Source organism: Sebastes umbrosus, chromosome 18, assembly GCF_015220745.1.
Source record: "Sebastes umbrosus isolate fSebUmb1 chromosome 18, fSebUmb1.pri, whole genome shotgun sequence".
Classification (NCBI taxonomy): Eukaryota; Metazoa; Chordata; class Actinopteri; order Perciformes; family Sebastidae; genus Sebastes; species Sebastes umbrosus.
The window spans coordinates 25,246,149-25,269,636 of record NC_051286.1 but is presented as its reverse complement, the minus strand read 5'-3'; the positions used below and the strand labels follow the sequence as shown (position 1 = coordinate 25,269,636).

Here is a 23,488-nt window from a genome sequence, read left to right as displayed (position 1 = left end):
ATTATGACTTGCCCCCAAACTGCATGTGATTATCATAAAGTGGGCATGTCTGTAAAGGGGAGACTCATGGGTACCCATAGAACCCATTTTCATTCACATATCTGGAGGTCAGAGGTCAAGGGACCCCTTTGAAAATGGACATGCCAGTTTTTCTTTGCCAAAATTTAGCGTAAGTTTTGTTTCCAGTTCCCAACCTCTACTTCTTCTTCTACTCCGTTTACTGGTAGATTACAGCCATGCATAGCCGATAGCGCCAACTTCTGACCAAACTACGCTGTAGCAGAGTTTGGAAACGTGCATAAATTGCATTTCTTTTTTTTGGGACATTTCAAAAGTTTGTTTAAAGTTCGCTTGAATATTGAATGGAAACACGGCTAATGTTGTATTTAAATTAGCAACGTCACACACACACTCCCTCCAAGGTATCAGTCAGTTTAGTGACTTCATACGACTCTGAAGTAAGCCGTTTTTAGTCTTATAAGGTGAGATAATATGAGCCAAGATCTGATCCAGGAGCATGGTCCACACGTCAAGCTATTTACTAAAGCAATACATATTTCTATGGAGCGGGTGTCGTTTCCTTTCCCTGCTCAGCCTGGGCTGTAGCCAATCACAAGACGTTGCTATAGATGCCTGGACGATGCCGTCATGAGCTAAATGTGATGCTGTATGTGGATTCTAGCTTTTAAAAAATGTGTCCACCCTGTAAGCCTGCTATCTGTGCTTTCACCAGACTGTCTAAATAAACCCGGACGCGGACATGTGTCTTACAGTCGGACCAACCTTGACAGAGCGAAGACAGTTGGAATTTCCTTCGCGTCTCGTCTGTGATTGCAGAGCGCGTACGTCATCGAACTCAGAGTGTGTACTGTAGAGTCACTGGAGCCACACACGCTAAAAATGTACACACAGTCTGAGTCTGAGCTTCATCTATTATTCATAACCCCCGGTGTTTGTCTCTGACGGGAAGATGAATGGACAACTAATGCTCATCCTGCACATATACACAGACACCTTGACCTCCTGACAGGTGACGGCATCAGCTCTTCACTTACACAAACATAGATGGATGGCAGCTTTGATGACAAGTTGTTTGTCTGGACGTACGGACGGAGGAGAATGACTCTGTCCTCTACCGCTGTCCGTCCACTTCCGTCATCCTGACAAACACACAATCTCTCCTTCGCTGTTCACTTTGTCCTTTTCTCTTCATGTCGCCTTTATTTCCTCCTCTCGACTTTTTATTATTCCTTCCTTTGTTGTGTGTCGTCCTGTCTCTTGTGTGAGACCTGGCCAAGATGGCACGCCATTACAAAGTTACAAAAATCATACAATGGAGCATGTTAAAACAGACAAAAGGCAATAGATACATGATACAAAATCCAGTTTAGGAACAGCAATTGCACTCTTCAATTACACCGTTTTTTATCAGCGCTTTGAACTCTCCCAGGGAGACAAAATCATTAAAGGTCCCATATTGTAAAAAGTGAGATTGCCATGTCTGTTATGGTATAAAGCAGGTTTAAGTGCTATATAAATACTGTGAAAGTATTGAAAGGTTCAATATACGGAGAAATACACACAGCCCGTATTCAGAAATTGTGCGTTTGAAACAAGCCGTTAGGATTTCTGTCCATTTGTGATGTCACAAATATACAATATTTAGACCATTACACGGTTTTAAACGTAAACAATCTTAATGTGTCCCAGTTTATTTCCTGTTGCAGTGTATGTGAATATCATCAGCTGACAGGAAGTAAACATGGACCCAAACTGTTGCCAGGCAACGCAATTCCGTTGCAATTCCGTTGAAATGAGCTAAAACAGGTATATTCAGGCAGACAGTTTGAGGAAAATAAAGGGTTTTTCTAACATTAAAGCATGTAAATATGTTCTTGTAGAAACATAAAATACATGTATGAACCTGACAATGAGCACGATAGGGGACCTTTAAGCTGTAGTGTGTCCTGAAGGTTATTCCATGACCAGGGCGCAAAATAGGTGAAAGCTTTCTCTACCAAGTTCCGAGTAAATCCTCGGTACCCGGTAGAGCAGCCGTCTAGTGGAGCGAAAGTTATAATAGCTGTTGGTGAGTGATAAGAGATTACACAGATATGAAGGGAGTTTGCCCAGTATGGCTTTGTAAATAAATAAAAATGTACCAATGCTGCTGTCTGCTTAGGCCTAATGAAGACCAGGAGAGCAGATCATAAAGTACACGATGATGTGTACGGGACAATGAGCTGGATATAAAACGCAGAGAACTGTGATACACAGAATCTAGGCAGCGAAGAGTAGAGGAGGCAGCATGCATATAAATAATGTCCCCATAGTCTAAAACACTTAAGAACGTAGCCAGCACAAGTATTCTCCTAATTGCTAAATTAAGGCAGGCCCTATTTTGACAATAAAAACCAAGCCTAACCTTCAGTTTCTTCATTAGGTTCTCAATATGCACTCTAAAAGAGAGCCCGTCATCCACCCAAATGCTCACAGCGACCATGAAGCTCTGAGGCTCTTCATAGACTGGTGATGTAAAGGAGTTTTAAAATGTACTTGACGGTGCTGACATGCAGCTGTGTTTTGCCCGTTAAAGTCTGAGGAGATGTGCGTTTCTGGATTTAGAACGGCTACTTATGGACAGTAACGACAGTAATTTTAGTTGTTGTAAAGCACCACGTTGTGGAACTGCGTTGTTTGCTGCAGCATGTTACCTGTTCTTTTGGTCTTTAACAGTGAAAAATCTGAAGTGTACTGTGCTGCACAGTCAGTGGGCAACTCCGGGGTCTGAGAAGTGAAGCCAATGCTGAAGTGTCTTAAACCTGCATTCTTTCTAACAGCCAGCAGGGGGCGACTCCTCTGGTTGCAAAAAGAAGTCTGATTGTATAGAAGTCTATGAGAAAATGAGCCTACTTCTCACTTGATTTATTACCTCAGTAAACATTGTAAACATGAGTTTATGGTCTCAATCGCTAGTTTCAAGTCTTCTTCAATACAGCATGATGTTCATCTAGTAAATTATGGTCCCATTTAGAGTCCAATAGACCATAAAGCAGGGGATGCTTTAGGGCAGGGCTACCTTGTGATTGACAGGTCGCTATCACGGTGTTGTCCGGTCTGGTAGTTGTCCGTGTTTTTTGTCTTAGAACTTTAAACCTTTCACAGTGTGTTTTCAGTTCATGAAAGTTAATATCAGCATTTTGGTCGTCTAAAGATGTCTTAGTCAGAGTTAAGTTGTACTGTTGCAAAAATGGCCAAAATCTGGCGAGGGCCAAAATGACGAACTTTAGGCTTCAAAACGGTAGTCCATAAACCAATGTGTCAGTGTGCTGACTTGAAAGTGGGCATGTCTGTAAAGGGGAAACTCGTGGGTACCCATAGAACCCCTTTCATTCACATATCTTGAGGTCAGAGGTCAAGGGACCCCTTTTGAAAATGGCCATGACAGTTGTTCCTCGCAAAAATTTAGCGCAAGTTTGGAGTGTAGTTTAACCTCCTCTGCGACAAGCTAGTATGACATGGTTGGTACCGATGGATTCCTTAGGTTTTCTAGTTTCATATGACTATAACTAACTTTAAAACTGAGCCAGCTACAACCTCCGAAAGATCGAGATTTTTAAGAGGTTAATTAAAGACAAAAAATTGCAAGTAGCGTTAAGAAAACAAAACCAAAACCTGTTTAATTGCTGCCAATCAAAGCACCCTGTGAGCACCACCAATATAATTCCATTCATCTTTATGTTATTGGGGTGGAGGTGGTCCTTCTCTCCGCACGCCTGTATTCAGTGTATTCCAAACTTCCTGTAAATGTATAGAACAGCTTATGGGTAGTTATATTTATGTGACGCATGGGTGCCCTCCTCAATAAATGTCAACGGTCGCCTCGAGCTGAGTTCAACTAGTGTAGACATACATCTCCGAGACTTGACACATAAAAGCAAAACTTTCTGCGTGGCTGGAAACAACAAAATCTTTTTCTTTTTATTTTGGTGACCCCGCCCTTTATGTTTAACGCTCCGTCCTGGGATCTCAATGAATCATTGAAATCAAAGACTTCACTACGTCCCTACATACACACACTGGTAATGATATGGAGGACAGCAGCAGCGTTGTGTCCTTCTCTGTATCCAGCGCATGAATAATAGATCGGATCCAGGAAGTACAAACTGGCCGACCAACCCATCAGGTAGAGAGTCCCACCACATCCTGTACGCAGCTCTCTCTCTCTCTCTCTCTCTCTCCCTCTCTATTTCTGTCTCTTTCTCTGCCTTTTGTGATGCGTCACTTTGTTTCTCCTTTTCCTGTATCTCTGTCCGGCTCTCAGTCTCAGTCTCAATCCCCCAGCTCCGTCTCTCTCTCTCTCTCTCTCTCTCTCTCTCTCTCTCTCTGCCTCTCATGTTCATCTCTCTCCCTCCCACTCTCCATCCCTCCCTCTCCTCTTCCTTTGTTTCCATCACTTCTGATGTATCGGAGAGCCGGCACAAAGAGCGACCACGCCGGGCGTTTCTTCAGCGTCATCTTTTTAAAGGTGTGCCGTCAGGAGAAGCTCAGGCATCACGTTACAGAGGATAAAGAACTTGAACCGGCTCCTGCAACAGAAGACCAAAGCACCATGTTTGTTATTATCTTTAACTTTTAAGTTCACAACCATCAGTCTGAGCTTCACAAAACCTCCAGCAGTGTGTGGATGATGCCGGGCTGAGGCACAGGAAATTGAGAGAAGAGCCAGCCAGAAGCCTGAGCTATGGTTCTGTATGTGAGCTCCCAGGATTGTAGCGGGGGAGCTGGCAGCAGCAGGGTGGTGGTTGCACTGAGGCCTGGCAACGGGTCAGACGGGGCTCCCCACGGACTGTGGCGTTACGTTTGCTGCCAGAGGAGGCCCACACTGACGCTGCCGTCATGTAGGTATTCAAGAGGGATGGGGACAGACTTCTGTTGTTGTTTCACTGTGTGTGGGTGTGTCTGTGACTTTGAGGTTGAACTCAGCTAGAAAACTTCATTATCAGTAGTGGAAATTAAAGCTTCAGTAGTCAGTATATTTTTGGCATCAGTTGGCAAAAATTCCATAATAACCTTTCAGCATATTGTAATTCAAGTATTCTGAGAGAAAACTAGACTTCTGCTCCTCCTCATGGCTCTGTTTTCAGGCTTTAGAAATTCTAGCCCGTGACGGGAGACTTTGACCAATCACAGGTTATTTCATTGAGAGAGCGTTCCTATTGGCTGTGCTCCGGTCATGTGACTGGAACTTGGCGTTCCTTCACCAGATTTCACAAAGGCGGCGGCATCACAAACTTTCTCATTTTACAGCTAAACTGTGCACTACAAGATGATTCTGAAAACATCTGAGGAGAGAAATAGGCATTAATGTAACAGAATATTGATTCATAGTTGATCAGCACTGCCTAGTTTGACCGTTTGGTCGGAGTTCGCGAGTGATTGACATAGACATAGCTCTCATAGACGGCAGATGGACAGCAGACCTCAGATCAGCTCTGATTGCTTGTTTTCCTCCGGTCTGTTAAATCTTGCAGATGCCGTTAGGAGCAACAGAGGACACAGAGGAACATGATGTTTTTCAGGTTACCTGTTTCATGTACTACTGTAACGATATAGCGACCGTTTTATAAAAATAGCTTTTTTTTAATCATATTTGCTCCAATCTCGCCTACTTCAGCTTTAAAGGCCTTTACAATCTGGGAGCGCGACAAATAAACAACACAAATACTCTCCTGCGAATATTTTGCATCAAAACTATTCATACAAAGCGAATTTGCAACAGTTGCAACACTTTTTCAATAAAAGGTTTAAATAGATTCTCTCAGGCAGAGGACCAACTACCGGGATCCCACTCACCCAGAGCAGCATCTGGCAGTCTGTCTGAGGTAAACTGTTGTACAGCCTAAACTACAGTAAGCTACTTTATTGAGTTTCCTTTCTGCGAAAAGTGAATTTGAGTTTCCTAACAGTAAAGACTATAGAATCAAAGAGACGAAACTCCGGTGTTTTGCTGCAATTTTGGACTGAGAACGCTTTTCATATTTATAATATTTTTATTGTTCAATTGAGGCCATTTCAGTAGAGATATTAAATATGACAATAGAATAGAAATAATATTGTTTTATTTTTGTACGGCTCTTTGAAGGCAGACGTTTTACAGGTGTCCGGCAGTCGCTTTCAGTCCAAAATGACGGAAGCGTAGCTCTGCTGTTGGGCGCTGACGTTGCAATGGAATGACCGATTGGCTTTCACCTCTTATCGATATACATTCTTTACTAACAGTTACCCAGTGTATATGTCTAGGGCTTTTATTGTGAAAGAACAGAAGTTGTGTAATTTAAATATGTTAGCTTTTTTTTGTGATATAATGTCAAGTCAATGTTGTCACCATGGTGGCTCTTATCTTGACAAATATATCTATAGTGGATCTGGTCTGCGTCAGTAATAAAGTTTGCTGTCTTGACGCAGACTATGGTGCCTGTGTGTTGTATGTTTTGAATTTGTCCGTTCCGCACAACATGATTGATTAGAGCCTTCAGTCATGGTTCGAAAGCTCGGAAATATCAACAGAATTTTTTTTAAAAATGGCGTCGTTTTTTCGATACGTGATATTTACGTTCTGCATAAAGGTACTCGTGACAAAAACAATAGTTACCGTCATTACTCCAAAAGTCTGTGATGGATTTGAATGACATTTTTTGGAGGGGTGGGGTGTGGCACAATGAGCAATCCATTAGATTTAGATTAGATTAGAAAATATATATTGAGGTGTGAATTAATCGTGCGAAAAGGGCATTAGGCTTTAATCCCGTGAACTATTATGAGCCTCGTCCTCCTGCTGAAGAGATATTCCATCCTCATGACCAGCTCACACAGTGAAGTACAGCCCAGCCCCTCTTTGTTCTCTGTCTGTGAATACCTGTCTTTTAGCTTTCCTCCACGCCCTCTCTCTTTGCCCAGTATTGTGTCAGATAGTGTTTTTGGAAGCAGGCCATGTCTAAGTGCTGCTGTCTTGGGTCATTGACTCAGCTCACATCTTTTAAGACCTTCCATTTGGCGAGAAGGGAAAATGTTTCGAGAAGGCACCTCTAGAGTCGGCGGGTCTAGTAGTGGGGTGCTGTCTGACGTTAACATTTAGAAATGTGAGGTGCAGTAAAAGTACAGCTCCTCGTGTTGAAATAGTGTGATAATAAGCTGTGTAATAAAAAAAAGCTGGGTCTAATAGGAAAATGAGGCTGTAATGAATGTCAGGCCTGTTTATCTGATCTCCAGCCTCCCCTCCTGCCCCGCTGGCTGCTGTCTGTGTTCTGTCATTAGCACATAAGCTCTATTAGAGCAGACAGTAACACAATTACACCCACAGGCAGCGGAAGATGGAGACGAGAGACCATGTCAGCAATTACAGTCGCAGATATTGACTGCCTGTGGACTCGGCTTAATTCAATACTATTTCAATTGAGCCCCGTACAATACGAGAAGGAAACCATCAAGATGGTAATAAGACGAGAGGATTTGGATAATCACGGCAGATAAAGAGCTACTGTAAGATGTAGACATGGTTATTCTGTGTTCCCTGGAGATGCTGAGTGTTGTTCTCTCTCTGTTTCATGTCATGCTGCTGTTAAAAGGTCCGGGATGTTCTCTAGCAGAGGGCAGACTGGCTCACATGCTTTGGATTTGGCTTCCGAGTTCGTAGTTTAAAGTTATTGTGTCTGTAAGTGCATCACTTTAAATCCTAAACTTCTTCTCAGATTCATTGGGTAGATTTTTATGTGTACTCTGGGATGTTAACAGTAGTTAAATTGTGAGATCATTTCATAGTTGCCACTCTGTTGAACTAACCCCTAAAGCCAAGGTTACTTTCTGCGTCGGCGAGTATGCGAGAGTATGCAAGGGTCCGCTGGGCATACTTCCAACCCTCCCGACTGTTTACACCCAGACGACAATAGAGCTACACCTGGCAGAAGAGAGCTGGTTGTGACCGCTCGCTACACAACTGAGCGGCGCTCGCTGCCGGGTTCACATCACAGCACGCGGTGTGGAAAGAACGGGTTTCAGAGCGCAGTGGTGGCGTCGTCGCGCTTTGTCTCAAAGGGCCTTCAGTGAGTGAGTGGAGGAGGGAGAAACGGACAGTACTCGGAGAAAGAAATACTCAAGCAGGGGCAAAAAAATTAATGAACATAAACTGATGAATAATAGTTTATGCCTGAGATTCACGCAGGTTAACGCCAGAGGGGCAAATTATTCTGTTTTCTTTCCTGAGAAGTAAAATGAAAGTAAACCAATTAACATAAAAAATGCTGTTGCAGTGCACTTATTACCTCCGCCAAGGCCGAAGGCCTAGGGAGAAGGTTATGTTTTCACCGGCGTTGGTCTGTTGGTTTGTTGGTTTGTTGGTTTGTTGGTTTGTTGGTTTGTCCGTTACCAAAATTATTATGTAATAATAATTAAATGAGAGACAACATAGTGTAACGTCATACAGACATAACAAGGCTGCTGAATGAGAGAGGCATCCGCCGATACGTTACACGGAAACACACCGAGTTAATAACAAGCAGACCACCTCACGGTACCGCCAGCTGTGAGCTGTGATCTGTTTTTAAAGTCATGCGTTGGCGGAGGTCTGCGCTCTCCCAGTGCCATTCTAGTTATAACCGTTTTTTACTCTCTTTATTTCACATGTATATTTCCATCTAATTTCCATTTTTATATTTATTACATCAATACAAAGTAATGAAACGGACAGCTTCGCTATTTACTGAATTTTGTCAAAAGCAGCTTCAGCTGTTTCAAGGGCGGCTTCAACCACAGGTGCTTTCCCCGTGTGCACATTTGTTTTCTGTCTCCATCCCTAGCAGCAGCAGCCATGACTGTTTTGTCATAGTTTTCAGCAGACTACACAAGGTAGCCTGAGGAACACCAAGTTTCACTGCTGCATCTGTGTGTGCACGCATTAGCTCTGTGATTTCAGGGATTAACTGGTCTTCTACAGTTTTAGAAAGTTCTGCATCACGTCTCTGTTCTTGTGCATCTGATTTTGCACATTTGCTGGTGGCAGGGATGCATTCCCACTAAGGATCCACAGGTCTTAACGAAAAGAAACAACAGACAACTCAGACGTGACAAACTCTATTTTCTTCTCTTGTGGAAAAGTAGCTCATGCCAACACCAGTGATAAGTGGGGTCAGCGTGTGTGAGCGGGCCGGAATACAGAACCAGTCGTCAGCCTGGCTGCAGCCCATATTCTGCATGTTTTATCTGTCTGTCTGAACAGACAGACAGACAGACAGACAGACAGACAGACAGACAGACAGACAGTTAACACTTGGCTGAATACTATGTGCAGTGGAATCTGCTCCATTTGGTACGGAGGGAGAAGGAGCTCCATGTTGGTCCATCTGGTCCCGTTCAGGTTTTTGCAGAAAAGACAGCTCATTAGCAAGTGTAAATGAGACAGTGATGTCTGGGTGTCTCTTGTTCTCGTGCCAAAGGCTACCGAGGGTACGGCAGTGTGTGTTGTCAGCGTTTCACAGTTTATACTAGACCAACACATTCTTCTCACTTCCAGCTCGTCAAATACCGACGTCTGGTCAGTGGCCCTGCGCTTCAAATACGACGCTCGAGGTGCCCCCCTAGCGTCAGTTTTGGACATGTCAGGGACGGCGAGTCAGTTTATGCTCTTACATGCATAGAGTCTCTTTTGATGTATTTTTACTCAGTTTACTTGGTTAGGTTAAGGAAAAGATTGTGGTTTGGGTTCAAATTAAGGCTGGTTAACACGCTAACAGCGTTAACGCAAATTCGTTTTGATGCCACTCATTTCTTTAACATATATAACGCAACTTGTGATTTTTAGGTCGTAGCAGGCTCAGTTTTACAGCTAGAGTGAAGATACTGGTTAAATATGAAACTAGAAAGAAGAATCCATTGGTACCAACTATTTCATACTAGCTTGTTGCAAAGGAGGTTAAATAACGCTCCAAAGTTACGCTAAATTTTGGTGAGGAAAAACTGTTATGGCAATTTTCAAAGGGGTCCCTTGACCTCTGACCTCCAGTTATGTGAATGTAAATGGTTTCTATGGGTACCCATGAGTCTCCTCTTTACAGACATGCCCACTTTATGATAATCACATGCAGTTTGGGGGCAAGTCATAGTCAAGTCAGCACACTGACACACTGACAGCTGTTGTTGCCTGTTGGGCTGCAGTTTGCCATGTTATGATTTGAGCATATTTTTTATGCTAAATGCAGTACCTGTGAGGGTTTCTGGACAATATTTGTCATTGTTTTGTGTTGTTAATTGATTTCCATAGTTAATATATTCATACACTTACATAAAGCAGCATATTTCTTCACTCCCATGTTGATAAGAGTATTAAGTACTTGACAAATTCAAAGGGTTTGAAAACCTTTTGAACCATTTTTGAAATCATTTCACAGTCCCTGACCAGTTAAAGACACAGTGTCACAGGTTCAGTTCCCAACTACAACTGTATTCATCACTCTTCATCAGTCAGGCAGCTAATACCTGCTGCGTGTTCCTCCTTCATACTGAGTGACTGTTTGACCGACTTAACAGAGCACATACATGACAGGTGACTTCTCCACAACCCTTTGCACCTGAGATCCACGGAAGCTAAATACCCAGTAGGTCCTTTACCTAACACTCTGTTACCATGGCAACCAGATGTATCTCGCTGCTTCGAAGGCTTTTCTAGCACCGGTAAGGGATGCTAATTTTGAAAAATGTTCTTAACCGATAACCGACCCTCGTTAACCGATAGCGAGTGCCAGACAAACAGTGTGTTTGTGCTACGTTAGCAGCTTTAGCATTGCCGGTGGCTTCGTGCTCGCCGCCGCCACACACAGTCTGTCAGTGCGGCGTAACTTTAACGAGTGTCTTACAGACCGTGTGTGTGTGGCGGCGGTGAATGCGGGGTTGTCGGTGGCGTTATAGCTGTGAACGTAGGTGTAGCCGTGTGTGTACAACTTCCTGTATCCTGCGACTCCGGCTCCGCCTCTTAAGGTGGACCAGCTTTTCTCCTTAAAGTGACGAGCCGCTCCTCTGAGCCGCTCAGCTTTTTTAATTAATTATTAACATTTCTTTTATCCGTTTTAACCGATAGTGTTAATCGGTTAAAATGCTTAATGTCGGTTAACGGTTAAACGGTTAATTATTAACATCTCTAGCACCGGTTGCTCTATCTAACTTTGTCTTTTGATAGGTTTAATTAGAAGCTTTAAGTATCTTGTTACGTAATATGAAATGTATTTAAATGTTGTATGTTTTTGACTGTAGATCTATGTTTCGATTACTGAAATAGTACACGAGGTGTTGTGTGTCAGTCATTTTGAGGATGTCAGCTGAATGTCTAACATGGGGCTGTCTGTGTGTGTCTGTGTCGCCCCCTACAGGCCCCACATTGCCTAGACAGAGCCCCCAGGTTCAGAATGGCCCCACACCAGAGGAGATGGACCAGCAGAGAAGGTAAGAACATGTAAATACAGCACTATAAAGTCTGTTCACTTTGTGAGGCACCATTGTTTCTTCCATCATTGTCTCTTCCATTTCTATTCTTTTTCTTCTTGTCCACCACCAGTCAATCACACTCACACTCACACATAGGCTGCGGTCGAATAGTCTTTTTTTTTTGTTTAGCAAGGTTCCTAACTGAAATGTGAAGTGAGTTAAATGACCCGGAAGTATCTAAGTGGCATCCGTGATAAGAGCTGATCGAATTCTCTAAATGCTATGGAGAGGTATAACGACAGCGTGACGGCTGTGACCCCGTGACCAAGCCATGTGACCGAGCGACCGCTGCTGTGCCTGTTCCATGGACCCAATGGATGCGGAGCATCCAGGTACTTTTCCACTCGGAAGTCGAGCCATTTTGGCTTCATGCGCCACTTTCATAGGACTGAACGGGGCCCCCCCTCCAACGCTGTACCCAGTTCTCTACACATCCATACTACGTATCCCTGCCAGTACAACTGTGTGGTGTATCACATGATCCCTAATTAACATTGCGATATAGGACATTTGTGCTGCATTCAAATGCGAGTTCCCGGTTGGTAAATTTCACGTAAATGTCCCCAGTCGGAAGAACAACAACTCTTAAAAAGTTAAGTTACTTAAAGAGTTCTGTCAACATTTACAAATTATTCTGCTGCACTTTCCACCATTTAAATAAATAATGAGTGTTTTTTAATTTCTTTCTACACCATACAGGCATTGAATTGTGTGTTCAGGGATGCATGAAGCTGGGGGTGGGAGGAGAACAATATCAAGCGATGAAGGTACCGCCAAGAACTTCAATATACTTTCACTCCTGGACCATCCTTCACCAAAGGAAAGGAGACAATGCCATCCCGCTATTCCTTGCGGCAGACCTTCGTCAATAACATCCGTTGTTGCATAAATTACGTAGCCTCATGTAAATGCAGTCGGATTCTCTGAGCTCTGCGGTTGTCTTTTCCTAAGTCCATATGAATTCTCCTTCATCTTTCCGTGACCTCAAGACGTTTTCCGTTGAGGTCAGGGAAAAGTGGTTCAGAAAAGACCCATTTTTTTTTGACTGTTCGACCGCAGCCTCGCACTCACACAAAGCCTTGCATGCTCCCAGTTGTTTTTCTTCCCCATACAAGGCCACTCTTTCCCCTCAGGTAATAATGAGTCTCTGGATACAGCTAGAAAACACATCACACACATACTTGCATACATACACACAGAGCCGTATTAATGGAGGCCAGATGTTGGCCGAGGTTTAGAACGTGTTCAAGGATTTAATTAGAATGAATTGGCTACACACACTCTCACATGCAAACACCGACGGGGGGGTGCACGTCATGGACATTTTTGAATAGAACTTCACCAACACGTGACCACACGCAGAGACGTAAACAGCTAACTTTAGCGTCAGTTTGGTGACTGCTTTGGTAACCGGTTCAGATGAAGGGCAGCTGCTGCTCACCACATTGTGATGACATGAATGGCAACTGGAGGGACAGCGTAACACCGTCAAAACGCCAGTGTCCAGCTTATCCAAACTAATTAAAGGAGAAACATAATGAATGCAGGAAGGCTCTCTTGAGGCCTACGTGATAATTGTATCCAGATATCGATCCAAGCAAAACACCTATTTAACATTTTGGAGTGATGTGTTAAGGGGCCAGTATAGCCCTACACCTTCCTGAGGTGGATTAGAAGGTCTCTGTCCGATCCACTTCTGTAACTTTCTGAAACTGACGATCCAACATCCTCACCCACTTTTCTCTTTAGCTTTTTTTTCATTCTTGGCACAACTATTATTATATACTATACAAGTACAACACTGTGAACATCTTCCAGGAGAGACCCAAATGTTTAAACGACATCAATTTTTTTTTTTTTTTAGGGCTGTCAATCGATTAAAATATTTAATCACGGTTAATCGCACGATTGTCTATAGTTAATCGCGATCACAAATTAATCATTGCATTTTTTTTTATCTGTTACCATTACCTAAAGGCCCAGACACAGCAGCTTGTCATCAAGGAACTAGCGGTGACGAAGGCCGACTGTTGCGTCGCCTCATATTGCGTCGCCTTACGTCGCCTTTGTCTCGGCCAAAAGATTGCACTAAAAATACAACACAGAGACTACAGCCGACTACCAGTTAGCATGTACGTTCTGTGCCTGCGTGAGATGAAATAACTCTCCACACCAGCAGGTCGTGGTAGTCTGTATTCGTCAATCAAAAAGGGAAACCGGAGGGGCAGAGTATGGCGGATAGACAAGCCGTTGTTATGATACGTACATGAAACAAAGCGGCGTTTGTCGACCATTTTCACACCTCTCTGACTCACCACTTTCTTCACTTTCGTTTCTCTTCTCGTGCACTGATTCGTTGAAGCTGAACAGCCAATCAGTGATTTCTCTCACCGACGGGTTCTGCCGCCGATTCAATGCGCTGAATCGGCCGAAAAACCTCAAACACGGGCAGACTAGAGCCGACAGACGCTCACCGACGGCCCCAAACTGCCCAAAGGCCAACCGTTGGCTTGGTGTGTCGGGGCCACTTAGAATGAGCCATTTCTATCTACATAGGGAGCGGGTCCTCTCTCCACGGAGTCTGCCATGTTGCGCCGCCGTGTTTCTACAGTCGCCCAGAACGGACAAACCAAACTCTGTTAACTTTTCCTGCTTGGGCTGGAGTCCATAATGTTACTCGCTCCCGTCACCGCCGCCACTCTCTCCCTCTCTCTTGCTTCACCACTCACTTCCCTCGTACACACACAATCTACGCACTGGCTTGGCTCCAAATGACCTACACTACTCTTACAACAACTGGCTCTGGATAGGGCCATTTGAGTTTTTGCATCGGCCACCGCAGTTCTTCTACATGTTTGGCACACAAAAGAGGATTCAGTTGGTTGCAATCTGCAACCTCACCGTTAGATACCGCCAGATCCTACACACTGCCCCTTTAAAATATCGCAACTCAAAGCTTTACCCCAAACCGTACACTAACTCTACCCCTAATTCTAATCTGAACCTTAAAACCAAGTCTTATCCTTTAAACAGGCCTTTGAAGAAGTGAGGACCGGCCAAAATGTCCTCACTTTCCAAAATGTCCTCACTTTCCAAAAATGTCCTCACTTTCCAAAAATGTCCTCATTCTGTCGGTTAAAAACTTTCGGTCCTCACTATGTACCAAGTACAAGAACACACACACACACACACACACATACACACATAGTAAAGCATTCTTCAGGTGTGAGTCAATGCTTCTTCTAATTCTATTCGAGGTGAACTTGGATCTGCCAGGAATTTTACAGACTATGTAGGTCTGAGAGAGCCTGATGGATCTGGCTGCCAGCACCCCCCTCCCTTTCTTCTTCTTTTCCGCCCCCCTTTTTGCTTTCTCACTTTCAACCCTTTTGTCTCCATCTAGCTTCATTCGTCTTTCTTTTCTGCCTCACCTCTCCCCCCCTCCGGTTCCGGTCATGCTCCATATTTAGCAGCGGATGACAGACAAGGCAGCAAGTGGATCAGTGACTGAGGTCATCTGCCGATACAGAGGCCAATATCAGCCCCGGTGTGCGAGAGCGAGTACAGGATGTGTAGAGGCCCAGTGAGAGTAGGATGAAAGAATGGAGGAGTGAGGAGACTAGTGCAGAAATGAATTGGCAGCACACGTCTGCTTCTTGAAAAAGGAAAGCTAGCATAAGCTTTGGAAGAAGTGGAATTTCTGTTTGGCCAACAAACATTGTCAGGTCATTTTTGAGCAGCTGTTTCACATCTAATCAGCACGCCGCTGTCAGTTTACAGATTGGGAAAAGCATCTGCACACCAACATCTGTTTAAAATGATTATTCAATCCAAGCTTTGAATCATAAACCTTCTTCAAAGAACTTCCAGGTTTTTAATTTGTTACATCAATAACTGTAGCTTTGGCTGACCTGTTATCCGAAGTTATTCTATTAACCACCCGACCAAACGGTTTCAAATCTCTTTATCTGTATCTAACTAGTTTAACTGTCCTCCCGGGGTTTCTGACTGCCTTCACGTCACTGCAAACTAGGGCTGGGTATTGTTTAAAAAACGATGATGCCATTATCCTTAAAGTGATACGAACAGATTACTTCATTTGATACCCATCATGTGAATGGAAGAGGCGCGTTTCCCACTGGCTAGCTAATCGCCGCACAGCACTCATGCAGCGGCTGCCACTGATATCGCTGTCTGTTAGTTAAACTGTTAGCTCTGTCAGCACTGTTGCCGTTGTTGGCACTGTGCGTGCTGTAAGCACCGTTAGCTGCTAGCTGTCGGCTCAGACATCTCCGTGATCAGAGCCGTGTGGAGGCAATTCATGAGACCGGTACATACGGGTACTTTGCAAAAACTCAAGGCCACGCCCCCTTTTGGGGGATAGAAAGCTGAAGATCCCACAGACTTCGATGCAATTTGACGTGTGTTTGGATTCTAATTTTGACAAGTTCTTATGCATTCATCTCTTGTTGAACAAATGTTTCTTTTATACATATGTTTGATTAATATTTTGCGATCTTGCCTGAACCTGAGTGTTTGCGATACCTTAATAAATGAAGGTTGATCGCCGTCATGTCCCTTCAGTCTTCCCCCGTCCAACACAGTGGCTGGATATTACTGATCCAGACTTCTCTACAGAGTTGATTGAATCCCGTTAGGCTAAGTGTTGTCTGTAAATAACCAACGTGTTAAAAGCCAACTGTTTTATCTATATGCTGAGATTTAGTTGGAGACGACAGTCTGATGCTGCTGTAATGTTAATGTATGACTGTATTACTGCAGCAGCCTCACACTCAAGCTAACGTTAGATAGCCATGCTAGTCACTGTCACCAGCATCATTTAGCCATTTAGCACACTGACAGTGAATATTCACGTATCGTATGAGCCTCAGATCTCAGAGTGAAAGCCTCGGTTAACCCGCTACACAACAGATTTTCATCATTTTCTCTCCTGTGACGGCGAGTTTCTTTCCCCAAAAGGGAGCGCAGCCTCAGAGATGACGCCGTGCTGGTCTGGTCTATAGCTTGGAACCATAAAGCCATGCTGGTCTGGTCTATAGCTTGGAGCCATGAAGCCATGCTGGTCTGGTCTATAGCTTGGAGCCATAAAGCCATGCTGGATTGGTCTATAGCTTGGAGCCAGAAAGCCATGCTGGTCTGGTCTATAGCTTGGAGCCATAAAGCCATGCTGGACTGGTCTATAGCTTGGAGCCATACAGCCATGCTGGACTGGTCTTTAGCTTGGAGCCATAAAGCCATGCTGGTCTGGTCTAAAGCTTGGAGCCAAAAAGCCATGCTGGTTTGGTCTATAGTTTGGAGCCATAAAGCCATGCTGGTCTGGTCTATAGCTTGGAGCCATAAAGCCATGCTGGACTGGTCTATAGCTCGGAGCCATAATGCCCCTCTATTAGATATTTTTTAGGACACGGCAGGGGAACAAATAAGAGATCACCGTTTTTGAATTTATTGTTGGTGCAACCAACTACACAGCAACTCTTCAGCATAGCGTTATTACTGTTACCAGTTTGTTTAAAGTAGAAGTTTGGAGACATGTTTCAACTTCTTCTGTTTACTCTGTTACCGTCTACGAGGGACATAGGATTGTTTTCTCCCAGAAGGGGGCTTGGCCATGAGAACCTATTCTGGATGACGTATTGCCGGTCTGATGTATCCCAACTGTATGGGTTGTAGCTGCTGCGGTAGTGGGCCAATCACGCGTCGCATTAAATCGGAGAAGGATTGCGTTGATTGGCTGTGAGGAAAACCATTCTAAAAAAATGTTTTTACTAGATCTGGGCAAAAAAAGGATAGATTACAGGTATTGTTTGACTGGAGAAGTTTCAATACTACTTTGTACTGGGTTGTTTCGGTCGATACCTTAAAGGCATGGAGAGCCGATATCCAGCCTTACGGCAAACGCTCGTTATCTATCACTCCAGATCATTCGTCTATACCTTTAGTTAATGGATACAGCTGCCAGCCTCCGTCCCAGCACGGAAAGAGGAGATTCTGACATGCTCTTTTGCACCTCCTGGAACAACATTTTATAGCAAATATTCACACCAGGTCTGCTCTTGGGTTTTGTCGGGCTGGAACACTATCTAAAATATGTGTCTACACAGTCAGCCCATTATTGTAAAAACACAAAGCTGAATGGCACAATGGGGGAAAATATCCTAAAATCATTTATAACCCGCCCTTTGACCAACGGCTAATGTTTTGGCTACGTCTTAACTTCATCAGGAATGTGTGTCACACTGAGCCATGAAGCCTGATACAGAGACGGAAGAAGGAGAGAGATAAAGAAAGAACGGGAGATATGGATGAGTGAGAGGGATGTTCCTCCTGTCCTCGTTCCTCTCCGCCTCGTTAAATACGATGAGCTAACCTCATTCCACAGTGACCACACATGTTCAGTCAAACACGTTCCACAGTCATCGGTGTGGCCTCTGCGAGGGGTAAACATTGAGATCATTCATCTGCGGAGAGGCTGGAACAATTCAAACGCCTCCGTAGTGGGATTTTCCACAGGGTCACACGATAGCAGGGAAAATATGCTGCACATCTTCCCGTCTGTCCTTCGTCTACTTCCTCCTCCCATCTCGTCTTTAATCCTCCTCTCCATCGAGACAGAGATGGATGATTTATGTAAATAATTTCCCCGCATGTATACGAGCGGAGGAGTCACGGACGGCTGAGGGAGAAAGAGCGCGGATAAACCACCTGTTCAGAAATGCAGGGTGCTACCCTCAGATTAAAAAGAAATGAGCTGGAAATAATAGGCTGTGGTATAAATAGCCGCGTGGTGCGTGGGAGCAGGGGAGTGTGTGTTGGGTGAGGGAGAGGAAATGTGTTGCACGGTCTTGAATGAAAGTGAGGATGGAGAAATGGAAAAGGGAAAGAGAGTGTGTTAGATCCGTGTTAGCTGTTAGCACATAGCTGCTGTGTATTTAACACTCTGAAGATGAATACGCCAGCAGCTGCTCTGCACATTGTCACAGATACGTGTTGACATCCGCATATATTCCCAAATGACAGTCACACACACACACACACAGAAACATCTCTAAAACCAATATGTTAGCTTGGCTCTTATAACAAGGTTGGGGTTAGTGGGACACAACGTGACACATGGAGTGTGCGTGTTTGAGTATATATTGCACACTTGGACTGGATCCCCACTAGAGTAGGCCCATATGGTCCATCTGGGCTCCTATCCATTCATACAACATATCCTGGTCCTGTGAGCCAATGAGGCGAGCCGCTGAGTCCGGCTGGCCAACAGATTTCACCAGACTGCAGTGTCCCTGGAGATTTAGCACAGTTGTCACTTGTGGCAAAGTGGCAAAACCCGAATGTGACATCATTTTTGCTCAAAGAAAAACAAAACTGTACAAATGAGGACCATATAACAATCACCACAATATTAGGGTATATGAAAGACCTAAATATTCCAGTGAAAATCCAGTGAATTTAGCCTCACCACTGATGTATAATGCTGTGTTCACACCAAGTTCGAAGCAAACATTTCATACAAAGTCAATGCAAAGAGGTGAATAGCGCAAATGACACAACATGAATATGCAACATTTTTCAACTAGAGCGAGAAATTCGCATGACGCTGAATCGTGAAAGCCTATCGGCGTTGCGTTTCTCCACCTGTCGTCACTGACGTCCTGACATTGTTGAATCAGAAATGGAGGACAAGCTTATTGTGGCTGTTTGCAGACACCCAGAGTCATCATATGTTGAGTGTTGATAGAGCAGCTACAATGTTGACACCGATCAATCCAAACTCCATTTAGAAAACAAGCAATTTAAAGGTTGTTTGCTTGTCGTCTTGCGGACAGACCTGACAAAGCATGAATTCAGACTTTTTACAAATCAGCATCTTTATGTAGTTATTTCAGCATCCTTTTGATCCGTTTACTGCAATTAAATCACAGCACAATCTGTTTATTTTAGGTTCATACCGCAGTAGCGTGTGGCTTGCTAGATACAGTCAGTGCAATGGCACTGTATGCGAATACAGCTCGCCGCCAGGTGATGTTATGAACCCAGAAACGACGGCGTTTGGTTTTCTGACATATCTGGGACTTCCACAACATAAACAAAGCAGCAACAGTGGTTATTTCCTCCATGGTTGATGGCGGAAAGAAAAGTCGTTGTTGGTATCTCTGGACGGAGACGCTAATGAACACAAATGATCTCGGCGGTCCAACTCCCGTGAGTACAGTGAAGCAAAAATTCGCTTTGTGCTTGGTGTGACCGCAACTTAACAGCATTTGGGATTAATGATGAAGCGAAACAAAAGTGATACTAAGCAAAATAAGTAGCTGTTTTTTCGGGATATAGTTGAGAAAAGAGAGCCCAGTGTGTGTCGTGAGGAGCTCTGTGTAAGTGTCTCTATTGAAGAGTCTGTGGTGGGTTGATGGTGGCTCACAGAGTGAGCAGCATGTCTCCAGGCTGTGACTGCAATATAGACACCTGTCCAACAACACTGCAGCTGAGCATGAGGGTGTATTTCAAACTGTCCCTATTACATTCTCACTTCCTGTGTAGTCAAGTCAAGTACATTTTATTTGTATAGCCCTAAACCACAAATCACAAATTTGCCTCAGGGGGCTTTTCAATCTGTACAGGATCAACACCCTCACACCACCCACACAGTGCGACCCTCTCATCGGATGATGAAAAACGTAACCAAAAAAAACCCTTTTAACAGGGAAATTTTTTTTAGAAACCTCGGGAAGAGCAACAGAGGGATCCCCCTTCCAGGATGGACAGACGTGCAATAGATGTCGTGTGTACAGAGTAACAACATAATGAAAATACAATATAGACAATCCATATGACAAATAATAATACATATAATGTGAACATATGTGAGAAGGTGGATCCAGGAGGATGTCAAGCAGCTTCCCGGCGTCGTCAAATAGATAGAGCCAGAGCAACACAACCTCCTCTCCACGCCAACCAGATAGAGCCAGAGCAACACAACCTCCTCTACACGCCAACCAGATAGAGCCAGAGCAACACGACTTCCTCTCCACACTAACCAGATAAAGCCAGAGCAACACGTCCTCCTCTCCACGCCAGATAGATAGAGCCAGAGCAACACAACCTCCTCTCCACACCAACCAGATAGAGCTAGAGCAACACGACCTCCTCTCCATGCCAAATAGATAGAGCCAGAGCAACACGACCTCCTCTACAACAGGGAACCTAGAGAGAGGACCATATTTTTGTTTTTAATTCTCAGTTGCTTAGTAATCACTCTTATTCCAGCCCCCTTTGCACTCTGCACCGTTGCACTATTGACCTACTGATTACAAATGTCATACTTCTGATATCCATTTGCCATCGATCTATTTTTCTTATACTCCTGTTTTCTTTGTAGTTTTGTTGTGCTTTAGTTTCTAATATCTAATGTGATGTTGTTTTGGTTCATTATGGCTATTTTAGGTCAACAGGTTGGTTGGATAAATGATTTAATTTTTGTAGCTAATGAATACACTCCTAACTATTAAACTGAATGAATGAAATGGTAATGAGGGCCTTTCCAAACCTCTGATCTTCATACCCTTTGACTACAGATCCTATTGTAACGTTATTTGCATTCTGTCTATGCAGCTCTCCTCCTTCATGTTTCTTGGCTCTTAATTTTGACAATAAGCCATTTGATGTTCCCAATATTGCCCCAAATCCTCTCCGACTCTGCCCCAGAGTGTCTTCAACTCAGTCATCGTAAGTTGATGCAAAGAGGAAAAGGAATATGTGCGTGTGTGCACGTATATCTACAGTATGTGCGTGCTGGGATTCAGGCCGTACCGCCGCCGCCCACGCTCCCTTAGCAACGGTTTCCCTGGCAACTCTTGTCAGGAGGCGAGTAAGACGCCAGTTAAACCCCGGGCAGGAAGGCTTTTCACAGCTTTACGTTTCCCTGCAAGGCAGAGAGAGGGACCTGGAGGGAAGAGGAACCTGTTTTAGGTTCACCCATCAGAGGCAGCAAATATGTAGACAGTGCAGACAAGAGGATTTCATGTGGGAGTCATTGCATTGGTCCCTGGGAAGTGACAAAATACATGAAACAATGCTCATTGCGCTCAGTTTATATAGAGCGCTGCAGGAATGAGTCCTAAAACCGGGAAATGAGTTAGCATTTTAGCACTTCTGGTTCCCTCGTCTGGAAGTCAATGGGTTTTTTGAATGAGTTTTTTAGTTAGATGCCTGAAATAAGGTCTGTGGTTAACACAAGCTGAAGAGATTTTAACGTTTTTTTCTACGACATAAAATACATCAATAAATACCCCAATGGCGAATTTTTGTGTCTTAAAAAGGAGGTTGCTAACAAGTGGCTAAATGAGTATTATTAATATTTATAGCCTATAACGTTAGCTTTTTACTTCTGGCGATCACATTTACTCTTCAAAAATCATAAAAGTTGTGTTCATTTGTGGAGATTCTCTTGCTGAAGAATCACATCGCCTTGACCCTCTTATTTTTGTATTTTTATAACGGTGATAACATTCGATAAACTAGTAAACAAAAGGAACGAAGTTGAATCGTATTATTGTCAAGAACATGAACTGTATATTTCTTCTCACCCATGATTCTCATTATTTTCTGTTGCAAATACAGACCAAACTGTATTGACAGTGAACTTGAGTTCAACATAGGCTTGTTAGTGTTTTGGATTTGACAGACTGCATCGCCTTTTTTCCCCTTTTCTTTTCTGTCAATCTTGATATTCTGAGTCTTGATTAGAGCACTCTTGTTTTCCCAAAAGTCTGAATCATAGACCCGTTACGCTCTGACGTGCCGTAGCAGGAAATGCACAGCTGGATCTAATAACATCAACGACGGCTCCCTTCCGCCAATTATTGCGATGCAACACAGCAATTAGTGACGTTATTAGTTACACCTGTGTTTGACAAGTCAACATATCTGCTGTAAAAAAGAAAAATGGTTTAATCAGCTTTAGTTTCACTCAACGTTTTTCAGCCTAGTCATGTGAGTCATCTCCATGTGCACTTCCACACACACAAAAACAGGCATGCACAAAATGTACACCTCAAACATGTCTCTACAGACAGGTTATTTTAAATGTGTGTGCACATTGTTTAGGAATGTCTTGATCTCCTGCTTAGGAACACTCTGTGCATGCTTTACATCCATAAATTATACGGTGAGGCGTGTGTGTGTGTGCGTGCATGCGCTTAAAGCAACTAATTCACAACTCTATTGTCCTTTCAACACAAATTTGGCCAACAGTCAAGAGTTTAAAAAGCCTCGGTGCTAGAAGACATTCATCAACGCCAGCACAAGCATTTAGCTACGACAAAGGAAACAGCAGTGCAACTAGACATCAGTACAGCTGAGGTTGCCTCTCCGCTCTAATTAGGACAGATTCAGCAAGTACAGCCTCTCTTTCTAAATGAGAAAGAAATGAGGCAACGCACTAGACAAATTACTGCTGACTCTGTTAGTTCAGTTTTCTTTGTTTGAATTTGCTCCAACAGCAGAAGTCCCACTGAGGACATGGTAGCTTAGATGTTAAGGAGACTGACAGGTAACAGGTTGGCCGCGTGTACCATAGAAATGTCCCAGTCATAGACTGTATATAGGGAAATGGATGTCATGGATGAGTTCAGTATTTTGGCCGTCGCCATCTTGGTTTTGGGCCATCGCCATATTGTTTTTTTGGAACCAGAAGTGACACGAGAGGGTGGAGCTAAGTAAAACCGAACGCTGAATAAGACATTTTAGGCGACCAAAACTTCTATGAACTGAAAACACATCGTGAAATGGTTAAAGTTGTCAATCACAAAGTTGCCCCGCCCCAAAGCATCCCCTGCTTTATGGTCTATTTGACTCTAAATGGGACCATAATTTACTAAATGAACATCATACTGTATTGAAGAAGACTTGAAACTAGCGATTGAGACCATAAACT

General features: G+C 43.7%; 1 protein-coding gene and 1 long non-coding RNA gene across 2 annotated transcripts in view; one reads left to right on the top strand and one right to left on the bottom strand.

Moving 5' to 3' along the window:
• Positions 1–23,488, top strand: part of enah (ENAH actin regulator) — a 111,559-nt gene that overhangs the window by 47,215 nt on the left and 40,856 nt on the right. The window contains 1 exon segment of the mRNA XM_037751708.1: positions 11,418–11,490. Coding sequence (XP_037607636.1) covers positions 11,418–11,490 — 73 coding nt within the window.
• Positions 363–23,488, bottom strand: LOC119477610. Its single transcript, XR_005204269.1, has 4 exons — positions 23,330–23,488; positions 14,495–14,507; positions 12,110–12,116; positions 363–374 (listed from the first exon to the last, which is right to left on the bottom strand). It is a non-coding gene; the product is annotated as an uncharacterized LOC119477610 (long non-coding RNA).